This window comes from Crotalus tigris, unplaced genomic scaffold, assembly GCF_016545835.1.
Source record: "Crotalus tigris isolate CLP2741 ecotype Arizona unplaced genomic scaffold, ASM1654583v1 scf7180000017666.379230911805:20528666, whole genome shotgun sequence".
Lineage (NCBI taxonomy): Eukaryota > Metazoa > Chordata > Lepidosauria > Squamata > Viperidae > Crotalus > Crotalus tigris.
In genome coordinates, this window is record NW_024096552.1 from 20,034,078 (window position 1) to 20,048,716 (window position 14,639).

General features: G+C 34.9%; 1 protein-coding gene across 31 annotated transcripts in view; it reads left to right on the forward strand.

Annotated features, from left to right (window-relative positions):
* Positions 1-14,639, forward strand: part of CLASP2 (cytoplasmic linker associated protein 2) — a 194,387-nt gene that overhangs the window by 12,597 nt on the left and 167,151 nt on the right. For all 31 annotated transcript variants that reach the window (XM_039336918.1, XM_039336919.1, XM_039336920.1 and 28 more), the window contains exons 3-6: positions 645-748; positions 6,662-6,753; positions 6,991-7,066; positions 12,602-12,699. In XM_039336918.1, the coding sequence (XP_039192852.1) occupies positions 645-748; positions 6,662-6,753; positions 6,991-7,066; positions 12,602-12,699 (370 nt within the window). The remainder of the gene's footprint in view (positions 1-644; positions 749-6,661; positions 6,754-6,990; positions 7,067-12,601; positions 12,700-14,639) is intronic.

Below are 14,639 nucleotides of genomic sequence, written 5' to 3' on the forward strand. Positions count from 1 at the left end.
CAAGGCTCAGAGTTCTAGCCCGCAGGCTATCCATTCAGATAAACTAGAAATATATTGTGCGATATATTTTTTTCCTAATTATTTTGCTAAATAAATATGTTTGCATTGCAATGCAGATGAGGGGGAGAAAAGTTATGGTTTTGCTTCCTTATATTGTGCAATTTATACCATAGATAGTAGGGTTTTCACAGACGTTTATAATTTTTACTCATTTTTTTTTCTAAATTGTATAACTAAAACTATAACTTCATACTTTATAGTTTCTATATTAAGTTTTCCACATTAATTTTAGTTATTTTTCTTAGTTATCTGAGCTTGCTGTTTTATATAATTTATGAAGTAATATAGATTATTGCATTACAAATATGTAACATATATGTAAACAAATTGCACTTTTGGATAGTCAGTAATTTTAAGTTACTGATTTTTCAGAACCAGCTGTACAAGTATGAATACAAAAACAAAATTTTGGGCTCAATTGTGATCGTAAGTTGAGAACTACCTGTATACGTCTTAGTAATCTTAGAAATCTTGGCTAGTTAAAATATGGTTGAAACAAACATAAACTGTTTTGACATAGAGCTTCAAAATACTTTTAAGATTGTTTATCACATAATGCATTTAGTCTTATTTTTATCCTCTAGTTCTCGTAGTATTGATGGATCGAATGGGAGATGCCAAAGACCAAGTTCGAGAACAGGCACTGAATCTTATTTTGAAGTTAATGGATCACGTAGCTCCACCAATGGTAGGAATTATATAGAGAGGATTTTTCTATTAAATGTGAATTGTTCTGTTCTATTGAATTAAGCGGCACAATCTCAATCAGCAATTTAAGAAGCAAGGGTGGGGGTGAGAATTATATGGGGAGTGTTTCCTGGTTGAAGATATGTGAGAGTCATTTATTTTGCCTCACTTCTCAGTTGAAACAATGGGAAAGAAATAGAATTTTCCCAAGGGAGCTTAATGGGAAGAGAATCAAATCAATCTCACATCCTGCCAAAAGATGAATGATAAGGGAGCAATAGTGACTTGGGTATATACTCTATTATATTTGTCTTCTTAGCAGAAGACTATGCCAATTTCTTGCTTGCTTGCGTATACATATATATGTGTATATATGCATACACATACCTACACAAACACACATATGTAAAGTTAAAAGGCAGTTAAAAGGAAGAAACAGCTAAGACCACACATTGCTCCTCGAAGCATGAAGCTGAAAACACCAGCCTGAAGATGACGAATGGGACTTTGTCGGAACGTCGCCAAGACACTTCCAGTTTTACACGGGAGAAAACCCGAATAACCAAAGACCTACATACAAATACCCGCAAAAACCTCAGAATATGAATGAATGAATGAATGAATGAATGAATGAATGAATGAATGAATATATATATATATATATGTGCTAAAAAATTTAATAAAATTTAGTAAAATGTTAATAAAATTACAATAAAACCAATAAAACGCCTAGCTTTCGTCAGCAACTGCTGACATCATCAGGGCTCAAAATGCCGGTCAGTAGGAGAGTCCTCTTTATAGATTAGCCAGGGTCTGCACCCGGCTCCTAGATCTTGTCATTGGGCCTGATGGAATAGGCTGTTTCCCGGTTACCGGTTTCTTATTAGCAATAATTGCTTTCTTGCATTTCTTGCTTGTGTAAATGTCACCGGGTGTTTTCTCTTTGCCAAATTCGGGGTTTGGTGGAACGTCCCTCCTCTTTTTTTGCTTTATTGCCACACCCACTTTGTTTAGTTGCACACCTCCATCCCCCCCTTCCCCACTCCGTTCTGATTGCCCCGCTGCAATGCGCTGTTTCTTATTTTCTTTGTGTTTTCCCCAATCATGGTCTCCGCAGATGTTATTCAAGTTAATTGCTATCACACCCCCTGTTTCCTCCTTGCTTGCACGGTGCCATCTTGAGAGTTCTTCCGTGTTGCCTGTTGATATGGGCAGATTGGCATTGCGAGGTGGGGTGGGCGGGTCGTATTCACCAAACATGCTAATGAGGCTGTTTTTCCCCTTTTCGAGTACGATCTGGTAGTTGTTGCTCCCAGGCGTCTCCTTTCTTTATCTCCAATCTTTATACATTCCATCCTAGTTTTAACTAACTCGCCCTGGATGTTCTCTATATGACAATCAGGAGCATCAGCCTTCACTGCTCTCTCCCCTCCACTCTTGGTGTTTCTCCCCTGTGCATCTTCATTGGGATCACTCCACACTTCCTGTTGGCGCATTCGGGTCGGTACTGCTGAAAGGGGTGATCGAGTTGTTACAGGCAGTGGGGTTGGAGAAAACACAAAGAAAATAAGAGACAGTGCATTGCAACGGGGCAATCAGAACGGAGTGGGGAAGGGGGGGGTGGAGATGTGCAACTAAACAAAGTGGGTGTGGCAAACCCCGAATTTGGCAAAGAGAAAACACCCGATGACATTTACACAAGCAAGAAATGCAAGAAAGCAATTATTGCTAATAAGAAACCGGCAACCGGGAAACAGCTTATTCCATCAGGCCCAATGACAAGATCTAGGAGCCGGGTGCAGACCCTGGCCAATCTATAAAGAGGACTCTCCTACTGACCGGCATTTTGAGCTCTGATGATGTCAGCAGTTGCTGACGAAAGCTAGGCGTTTTATTGGTTTTATTGTAATTTTATTGACATTTTACTAAATTTTATTAAATTTTTTAGCACTCCCTGGTGCTCAGATTTATTTGTTTGGTTTTAAATATGGATATACCCAGGGATCACATTTTTAGTATAATTGTTAACATATATATATATATATATATATATATATATATATATATATATATATATATATATATATATATATATGGTTAATAACACTAAAAACATGAACCCTGGGAATATTCATATTTGAAATAAATATGAATATCTGGGAGTGCTGCTCGCCCCTTTTCACTGCTAGTCTGTGCTCATGGACCCTAGTCTTCACTCGTTTTGAAGTCTCCCCAACATAGTTACCTGGGCAATTTCTCTCACTCCCTGGCGTTTTAAGCCCTGAGGATGCCGGCAGGTGACGGCGAAAGCTTGGCGTTTTTAAATTAAATTAAACTTTTATAGTTTTATCACCCTGGTGCTCACCTTATTTCAAATATATATATATATATATATATATATATATATATATATATATATATATATATATATATATTTATATACACACACATACATACATACATACATACACACACACACACACACACACACACACACACACACTTCATGATTGTAAACCACCCATGGTTACCCTGTGGTAAAATGGGTGACCAATAAATTTAATAAATAAATAAAATAAATATTTATCTATGGTATCCAAAATTCAAAAACAGTCTGTTGGATTAGATTTTAAGATTAATAAATTGTATTAAAAGACATACACTTTCATGAACTGTAGGTCACTTCATCATGCAGTAGCTGAACTATTACAGGATATAAATTCAAATTAGATAACAGAAGGAAAACAAGATGATTATGCAGATGACAGTTACATGTGAGACAGATTTCAAATACCTTATCAATTACCAATTTTAATATGTTAAAACTCTATTGAATGTGTTAACATCTTTTGAGGTAGCCTAAAACCTCTTGAAGTGAGTTCAGCAATCCCTTGTCAGTTGGGTTGGTAAAATTTATTTTTTTCCAAAATGGCTGCTTTCAGATCTGTAATTCAATCCTGAGAATTAAAATGTTCTGATAATATGTTGGCCTTGTTTTGAGTCTTGGTGTCAAATTTGTGGCTATTAGTTCTTTTGGTTTATGGCATGTTTGTCATTTGTGGAATCCAGAGAGGCATTGTTGGCAGATCGCGGTATAGGAAGTAAACATAACTTGCTTTTAATCTTGTGTGTGAAGTTATTGACATCTGTATTCCAATAACTTTTTGCAGGATCTGGTTCCCATATCATTATTTTTTGTTTTTGTTGGAAGTTCAGTCTCATAAATGCCTGGTTTAATTCCATCAGGTGAGCATCTGTGTCAAGTGGATCAAAACATATGTAGTTATGGGTGTGTCATATGAATTGAGGGGAAAACGTGCTATTTGATAACAGTGATGATATTCTTGATGACTTCAAGTCCATGCAAATGAAGAATGTTACTGTAGTGCCTCAAAATCCATGATGGCTAAAATGCTGGTGTTAGGGAGATTATCAATTGATTTTGCCAGTCTTCTTATCAAATCTGTAGTGTAGCTATGGTGTTAAATAGCTGGAAATGCTGATGGCATAATGCCAGCCCTTCAAGCCAAATTAGGTCAAGAAACCTGATTCCACAGGAACTCCAGGAATGCTGCTTTATTGGTGTAGCATGTATTAACAGAAAATTGAAAGCTCATGCAAAACTTTTACTGTCCCTCTTTAAGGACAAGGTTAGAGTAGGGCGTGTTCTGAGACTTTCACATTTTCTACTTTGATAGTACTCTCACTTCTTTCTCTAAATTTCTCTACCCATAATGTCTGAATACATCATGAAACTTGATATTCACTGTAATAGTTCTGATGCTTGAGACAGTAGGACAGTCCAGATTGCCTAGTGACTTTAGGAAATGTTTTCATCAGATTTCATAATAGTTTCTGATGCGTTGCTATGGAGTTTGAGGTTTGTACTCTGTGATGATAGAGAGTTGTTTCTTGGCCTACATGATTCAAATTATCTCATCTATATTAAGGTTAACTTTCTTATAGTTTACCTGCAAAATATTCATTGGTGCAGGAAACAAAAATATAGAGCTACTAAAATTTCAGATAGTATATAGAAGAATCTCCAATCAAAAACCTGCTCATTTGGAGACAGTTTGATTTAAAGAAGTGCCAATTAGCTTAAAACACACAGATATTGGATTAAGACAATCATTACCAGAAGCAAACCATTACCTAGTAGATACAGAAAAGAAATTAAGCTTAGCATAGTTTTTAGCTCATTTGTTTGTGTTCCTGCGGAGGATGGCTGATTCTTGATATAGATATTATCTGTGTGCTGATTTCTTGCAAATTTTGGCTTAGCTTTAACTTAAGAAGAGATAGGTTTTCAAACTTTCATCTAGCAACTTCTGCTTGATTTTTTAAAAAAAAATTTCCTTTCTAATAGAAAAAGAATATGCATGTTTATATGTGTCAAAACCATTTGCTTTTGTTGAGATGATAAAGATATTAATTGTCTATGCTGGCAGTTGCCATCTGCCTTGAAAGAGGGTCCAACAGGCTGAAATAATAGGATATGGATAGTCTGCTCCTTTATTACAGGGTCAAGAAATCAAGCTTTATGAGGAAGTGTGAAAAGTATTGGGCCTACTGAGTTTCCAGCCATGTTCAAGAGATGACAAATCTGTTCTCTTTTAAAACTTAGAGCCATGTAAGGGCCAATTATTTTTAAAGAAAGAAAGCAAAGCTGAAACACTTGTTCCCTTCCTACTAGAGGTTTTGTTAATGCTGGCTTACTGAAGCTTCTACACCCTCAAAGAAGTTTAAAGTTTATTTCTTTATTAAATTTATGTCCTGATTTTTTCCAGAAGGTTAATATAAGACCTGCTCTTTCATGTATGTTCTGTGATACTTGTCCTGAGCCGGCTTACTTGAAAGTAATTATGTTGACTCCCTGGACAGTACTTTCACTACATTCTGAACTGCGAAGATGGGAAGCATATACATTTAATAAATAAATAAACATCTAATGCTTTATAAATGCATAGTTATATTTGGTTTATTTACTGTGAACTTGCTATATTAAAAACTATGCCAAAGTCAATACAGTTATAAGGATATAATTGTATTTCATCAAATTATTTCCATGGTGTTTTAAAGTACTGAAGTTATTTTGGAATATGTATACAGATAATAGTACTCTATTTGTATTTATTTTAAAAACATCTTTTAAAATTAAGAACAACGTAGGCTAATGTAGTCCGAGTATACATGAAAGGCTGTGTTTCTGCTTCAGCATGATTCAAATACTGGGAGAACCTAAGCCATAAAATGCTGCAGTCTAGGAAATGTGCTATTGCTCACTGTGCAGCAGTTGCTAGGCAACCTTTTTCTTCTGAATGCCTGCTGAACAGCAGAGAGTATAATGGCAGCATTGCAGCTAAAAGAGTAGCAGCTAAAAAATTTTTTTTGCAGTGATATTTCAAAGCAATCTAATCATGTAAGCTTCAAGTTTGCAGCATTAGCTGTTTTGATACAGCAAAGTTCCTGGGAAGTCTAGAATCATAAAGCTAAAAACAAAAAAGGAGTAAGGGCAGATTAATGGTGGAAAGATAGCTGCAAGGAAATGCACGTAGACCAAATGATTTATAAGAAGAATGAGCCAGAGATCATCACACAAGCTCACTGAAGACTACAACCAGCATTGAAATTAAACAATGGACAGAAACGGGAGCATAAACATGCCCAATAAATACATCAAGTTGTGATTTGTACATTAAAAATCTATTATAAAGAAATTCAGAGCCTTTCTGAATAGTGCATGGAAACCACAAAGAGAAGCTTTTAGTTTAACAAAGAAAAATTAAGAGGAAACATTTACGTCTTCAACTACAGTTATTTCGTTCATGTATTTATAAAACTGAATGTTAATTTTATAATAGCTACTACATATTTAGTATTAAGTATCCATTATCTTTTATTTTTTTAATAGTTCATTTGGGAGCGGCTTGCTGCTGGCTTTAAACACAAGAATTATCGTTCACGAGAAGGCGTGTGTCTGTGTCTTGTTGCAACATTAAATGCGTATGTATTTTGATTTTATTAAAAAGCTCTTAAATTACCTTAATGATGGGACATTTTCTTACATTTTGTACTATTTAAGATCCTAAACTGAAAACAGGATTTTCACTAATTCATTCCTCATGCTCCAGATGTAAGATTTCAATAATTAGATAATAGAACTGCTATTGATTGATGTTATTGATTCCTTACATGATAGGGGAAAAATAACCTTGCTGCATTTTTGTTTTGTTTTCTTAGTTATGGTGCACACTCACTAATTCTCAGCAAACTGGTGCCACACTTATGTCTTTTGTCTGGAGACTCCAACAGCCAGGTAAGATTATTATAGTTGAGCATCACAACAAACCCGTATAGAATCCGATTTCTCTGTTGGTATTATCTCTGAAGAAAGTTTAAGATGGGCAAGCAGCTAGGCAGGCAGGGAGATTCTCTAAAATAAAAGGAAAAGTTGGTTGACCAGCTCCTTATGGGCAGTTTCCCCAAGTTTTGGGTTTTTTTATACATACTTTATATTTTATACAATAGAAATAGAAATAATATACAATATTTTTGTATTAATACAGCTTCTCTGATCACATGACAAATGAATTAACTTAGTTCTTGTCCTGGATCTCTTACTCTAATAACTTTTTCATTTTGAAAAAATTTTCCATCATCCAGAGAATGTGCATATGGATTTCAAACATGCTACATTGTGTGTGTGTGTGTGTGTGTGTGTGTGTGTGTGTGTGTGTAAATACATTTATAAGAGCTTTAGCAGAAACATTGGGGAATAGATTTTAAAAAGGCACATCACATAAAATAAATTTTAATTGTTATAAGATTGTTCAAGTTTCAGTTAACAAGTTGTAAGTTGCCTTACAGTTATATCATTATGTAGTCTAAATTTGAATCCTACATGAATTTAGTTACTGTTTTATCTAGAGATATTTATTTCTTAATTCCACGGCACAAGACTATTTTAATTCAGTACCTTATGATGAACCAAACTGTGCTCTCGAAAGAATGCCTGTTTGTGGAGGCATTGATACAAGAACTTATAATTAAACAGGAATCAGTCATTTGAAGTCCATAGACAAACAGCTCTTAATATGCCTCACTCTAGCATCTTGGGAGGTCTACAGTACTTAAATAGGTCATTTTGCCTGGTCAATAAGTCTGCTTCTTTATATGTCTCAGAGAGGATTCTGGTTGCCGCTGACTGTCCTATGACTAATGACTGGATTTATTTCAAAAAAAACTGTGTAGCACTGCCTATTACACATTTGCCACTCAGATGGTTACTAATCCTGCAGTTACCTGTCCTCCACTTACTACTATAATTGGGCCTGCTCATTACAGTAGTAAGCCAATCATAAGGCAGATCATCAGGTGAAAGATGCAGTGGTCATTAAGCAAATTAACATGGTTATTAAGTGAATCTGAAACTAATAAGCACTGTATGTGTTAACTAAACCCTTTGTTCACTATGGGTGTAACAGGCTTGAAATACCATCATGTGACCACACAGGGGTTGGAGTGGCAGTCGTAAGTATCTTTTGGGGGAGTGTCTTTCATAACTTTGAACAGTTTCTAAGTCATCATCATTATTTTAGCCATTGTCTATCCACTGCAGGGTGAAGGCCTGTTTCCAATCTGTCCTGAGCTTTCTTTTGCCAATAGGACTCACAATACTTGCTGATGTCATTGATCCATCTAGTTTTCAGTCTCTTTTGTGGACACTTTTTATCAGGTGGGATCCATTCTGTGACTGCCTTGGTCCACCTGCTATCAGTTCTTCTTGCTATGTGATCAGCCCATTTCCATTTCCATTTTTTTACTCTCTTTTTTTTTTTCAATGAAAGTTTTTTATTTTTTCCATATAAAAAAAACAATATACAATACAATTTTAAGATAAAATAAACATTATTACGACCTGCGCACTCCCCCCAGGCCGCGTCCACCCTCTCTTCCCTACTTCCCTCCTCTTTCTCACCTCCCATCCTACTCTCTTCCCCTCCCCTTCTCCTCTCACTACCCTACTTCCTCTCTACACTTCCCCACCTCTCATCCCTATCAAACCCATGAATGCAGCATAAGGGGAGTGCCCAGGCCGCACCCCTATAAGCAACCATTATCTATATTACACTTACCGCCCCCCACATTTCCTCCCTCCCACCCCCAACCCCCCTCCCTTCACTTCCCAGAGCAGAATACAGGGTTAATAATTAAAAGAATTTATAATAATAAGAAAAAAGAAAAGAAAAAGAAAAAAGAAAAAATAATAATAAAAAAGTGGAAAAAATTATCATACTTGACCTTTAACTCCAATAGCCTATAAGACAATTCTCTGTAATATTTACTATAATATTCATTCATAAAATAAGTGAAACTTTTTAGTTCCATACTTTTTCTGAATATAATCTATCCATCTTCTCCATACAATAATATATCTTTCTTGTGTATGATCCTTTAGATAGGCAGAAATTTTTGCCATCTCTGCAAAACTAGATACTTTAAATACCCATTCTTCTAAAGTAGGCAAAGAATCTTTCTTCCAATATAAACCTATTAATAACTTTGTGGCAGTTAATAAATTCAACATCAAAATAGTTTCTTTATCATTTAAATCCACAAAGATACCCAATAAAAATAGTTGAGGAGTAAACTTTATCTTCCTTCTAAAAATCTTTTGAATGTTCCACCAAATCATAATCCAAAATGCCTTTACCTTTTTACAATTCCACCAAATATGAAAATATGTCGCATCTTTATTACCACATCTCCAACATTTGGGCTGTATGTTAGGATACATACAAGATAATTTTTTAGGATCTAAGTGCCATCTGTAAAACATTTTATAAAAATTTTCTCTCAAATTTTGAGCTTGTGTAAATTTAACATTTCTAGTCCAAATTGTCTCCCATAAATCCAATGAAATCGGTTCCTGTATATTTTGAGCCCATTTAATCATACAGTCTTTAACCAATTCTGTTTCCGAGTCTAACTCTAATAAAACATTGTAAATTCTTTTTATATGGGCCTGACTCTGATTTTTAATCTGAATAACCAATTGTTTATCTTCTAATGTTATTCCCTCTTTCTTATCTACAGTCCATCTATCCACTATTTGTAAGTATTGAAACCATGACTGTAGAGTATTTTCTTGCCTTAATACATCTAGGGATTTCAAATGCCAATTCGAACCAGACCAAATTAACAATTCTTTATACGAGATTTTATCAAAATTTGTCCCCTTAGAAATTCCCTCAATTGCATGTCTGGGGATCCCCCAGATAGGTATTTTATAATTCAATCTAAAATAATACTTTTTCCAAACACGAAGTAAGGCATTCCTCAAAATATGTAATTTAAAAATCCGATCAACTTTCTTATTGAAAATCAGGTATGCATGCCAACCATATATTAAGTCCCAACCTTCCAAAAACAAAATATCCTTATTTGTTAAGTTGAGCCAGTCGCTTAACCAAGTTAAAGCGGCTGCATCATAATATAATTTCAAGTTGGGTGCCTTAAGTCCTCCTCTTTCTCAAGCATCCTGTAAAATCTTAAACTTAACCCTTGGTTTCTTTCCGGCCCATATAAACATTTTTTTTACTCTCTTGATGATATTGTATACTTTTATTTGTTCTCTAATCCACGTGCAGGTCTTCCTATCATGTCTTGTAATGCCAAGCATGTATCTTTCCGTGGCTCTTTGTGTCACTCGTAACTTTTGTACCGATTGTGAGGTTAGTGTTCATGCTCCACTGGCATATGTTAGAGCACGTAGCACACACTGATCGAAAACTTTTCTCTTCAGGCACAGGGGGATGTTGTTCTTGAAAATTATGCTTAGTTTGCTGAATGCCCGCCAACCACATTTAACACGCTGTTCAATTTCCTTTACTGCATCACCTTCCACTGAGATCCATTGGTCAAGGTATATGTAATGGTCTACTACGTCTAGTTCCTCTCCAGATAAATAAACATTTTTGGCTCTTTTTCAGGTTTATTTTTAAGCCAAATGTTTCTCCTGCTTTGTGCAGCTCTTGTATGTGTCTTTGTAGCTCTTCTGGGTCTTATGGGGGAAAAAAAAAACATCATCTGCAAATCTTAAGTGATTTAAATAGCCACCATTAATTTTTATTCTATTTTTTGCCCAGTCTAATTGTGAAATACTTTTTCAAGGCAGGTGATATTATATTATCTTGTCAAACACCTCATTCTATGTTGATTTCCACTTTATGGTCATTAAGGCAAATTGTCACCATTGTTTTTTTCATATATTCATTGTAGTAAATTTATGTAAACAGTGTCTAAGCCTTGGTTGAGCAATGCATTAATTATTGCTTGCTGAAATATTGAATCAAATGCCTTTTCATAGTCAATGAAAGCTATGCACAGAGGCCTGGTTTATTTGTTATGTCTTTTAATGACTTGCTGGACAACCTGGATGTGATCCATTGTGCTGTAACCGCTTCTGGACCCTTCCTGCTCCTTTGGCTGCGCATCATTTAATATTTTCAATATTCTTTTTGCTATTATCTTGGTGAAAACTTTGTAGATGACTGAAAGAAGGCTTATTGGATGATAATTCTTTAAATCATCTTGGGCCCCTTGTATATAAGAATCACTTCAATATTTTCCCATACATCCGGTATTTTTTCTTCTCTGAGGCATCTCAAGTGTAGTTTTGTTAGTATCTTGCATAAACTGTGACTACCAGCTTTCAGCATTTCAGTTTCTAAGTAATCAGTCATAAGTTGAGGATTACCTGTAGTTCTGGTATATTAGATTACCATCATGAATATGTGAAGAGAACTGGAAGCTGTCATTCTTACTTTGGATTATTATATAATTGATGTCATTTTTTTGATGGAATTAATTGTGATTGATGGCCTTGTCAGAATTGGACAAATTGTGATTTTTAAATATAACTTAGCTTTTACAGTGGCTGTTTTAAATTTTATACTTTTGCTCTACATCCTGTTTATAGTGTAAACTGTCAAAAGTCTATGATAGATTTGGAAGGTTTTAAATATGATGCATAAATAAGGTGCAGTAGGTATTATAGTTATAGCTCAATACAGCATGATTTGATCAATGATATTACTGCAACAGTGAACAAAGCAAATAAGGGTAAACGTTTCCTTTGTACTATATACTTTTATTGAGGAATCTATCTGTCTAGTGCATCCTTGACTTAACAACAGTTCATTTAATGATGGTTCAAAGTTACGATGCCACTGAAAAATGCCACTTATGACCATTTTCATACTTACGACCGTTGCAGCTTTCCCATGGTTACATAATCAAAATTCAGATGCTTGTCAATTGACTCATATTTATGATAATTTTTGTGTCTCGGGGTCATGTGATCACCTTTTGTGACCTTCTGACAAGCAGAGTCATTGGGAAACCAGATTCACTTAATAACCATATTACTAACTTAACAACTGCAGTGATTCATTTAACAACTGTGGCAAGAAAGTTCATAAATTGGGCAAAATTCACTTAACAAATGTCTCACTTAGCAACATACATTTTGAACTTAATTGGGGTCTGAAGTCGAGGACTACCTGTATAGTGTATTATGAAATATTAAATTCCAGGAAGTTACCAAGACAGCTTATTTTAGCATCTTTCAGATTTGTTGATGAGCATCATCGCTCCCCCCCCCCAAAAAAAAACAGTGTTTCAGGTAACAAGTTAAAATTTAAGTCAGCTTGTTTTCTTTAGGTGTATAAATTTTGAATGGTAGAAAGATGTAGAAAGAAATGGTGGAAGAAAGATAACTTAGATATTAAACTCAGCAAATTATTATACCTTAAAATATTTGTTACCAGTTTGTACTGCATATTCACAGGTGAGAGACGCTGCAATTTTGGCACTTGTGGAGATTTATAGACATGTAGGAGAAAAAGTAAGAGTAGATCTTAACAAGAGAGGAATTCCTGCTGCAAGGTGAGTTTAATACTTGTCCTAAAGGCTATTAATATTACTTAATATATATTACTATGGTTATGTATGCATACACATATTAAAATCCTTCATGAGATTTTATTTTCAAGCTAGTGTAAAGATTTTTGGGGAAGTCAGCTGATCTAACATAGTGCCTGAAGACAATATTAATATAGGTCAGAACAATGCCATCCTATTCGCTAGTTTGTAGTTGAAACCTCCTGCATAAACAACCATTTTATCATGTTCTGCTCAGTTAGAACAGGAATTCCTTAGAAAATGTAACATTATAGGGGAAGCTATGTTAATCTATGGCAGCCAAAAATCAGAAGAGTCTAGTAGCACTTTTTCATATTTAGAAGATAATATAAAGCTCAGTTCAACAGATGCATAAAATACAAGTACCATCTGATAGCAAACTATTTCAACTTCCCAGGACATTCTGTTACACAGCTCAAAGTAACCGTTTCAAGGAAAGAAAATAAAATGAGATTTCAATTGTATGAGAAATTTTTAATCTCACATCAAAGATTTCAGGTTACCTCAGAAAATCTCAACAAACAACAATTGGATTTTAATACATTACAGTTAATAGATAATGTACTTGTATTCAGCTTACATATAAACTCCATTTACATAATCAACCTATATCCCCTCCTTCTCTATTTCATCCCAATTTACATCTATATCAGTTTAGTCATTGTATCTATCTGATAGAGAACCAGTTTGGTAGAGTTAAGGCATCAGGCTAGAAACTAGGGGATTGTGAATTCTAGTCTTGCCTTGGGATAAAGCAAGCTAGGTGACCTTGGGTTAGTTATGTCTCTTAGCCCTAGGAAAGAGGAAATGGAAAAGCACTTCTGAAAAACCTTACCAAGAAAATTGCATAAACATTTCCAGATAGTCTCTGAGAATTGGACACGATTGATCAAAAGAAAAATAAATTGTATCTGATATTAAAGTTTGTTAGACTGAAAAGATACTACAATTTTTTTTCTGATTTGCATCTTTTCTTTATTGAGGAAGTGGAATAGCCAAACATTTGAAAACCTGACTTTTGTTTCTTTTGCCATTGGTTTGACAATTTTTGTTGGAGTCTAATATCCATTAAATGCTACTGGAAAGTAATGTTGCCTTAAATGCTCAAAGAAATTCATAGGAAAATAATGTTGTTAAAACTTAGCCTTAACTAAAATTATATGGATTTATAGAATTGATTCTCCAAAATCTTGGAGAGTAATAAAAGGGAAAGTAAAAGCTAAAATAAAAATGCCTATATGAAATATTGGGAAAGTTCTAATGGAAAAGTTCTAGTTGGTTATGCCAATAAACTAATAAATCCCTTTCCCCCCCCCCAAAAAAAATACCTCCATACATTAGAAACAATGTAGAACTCTTTCAATAAGCTTTTGTCTCTTTTGCATGAAAAGGCCAACTTGCCTCCTGCCAATTCTTACAATAAATTATCGGTCCCAAATATAAATGTATGATAAATCAAAATATATTTATTTTCTGTATCAATTTTGAGAACTGTCTGGGGAAGAATTATATTCTAGTTTATTGGTTTCAATTTCACTTTGGAGGCATAAATAAAGCAACAATATGCATATGTTTAAGTACTTTAAATATTGTAAAAGTAGAGTTATAAGCTATAAAGGAATTAACTCCATAAATGTACTGTGTCCACATTGTAAATAATAGTTGATAATTGCTATCAATAAATCTTGCTTAGCTTCCATAATCAGTCCACTGGCTTCAGAAAGTTAAGCTAATCAGGGATATAACTATGGATTCTCCAGTACAAGATTACCTCTTGGAGGGACTAGACAGAGGCCTCGCCCCCGCGACCATCCGCAGGCAAGTGGCGGCCTTGTCCACCCTCCTCACTTGCACGGATTCGGTTCCCTTAGCTCACCACCCCAGGATCCGCGCCTTTATCAAGG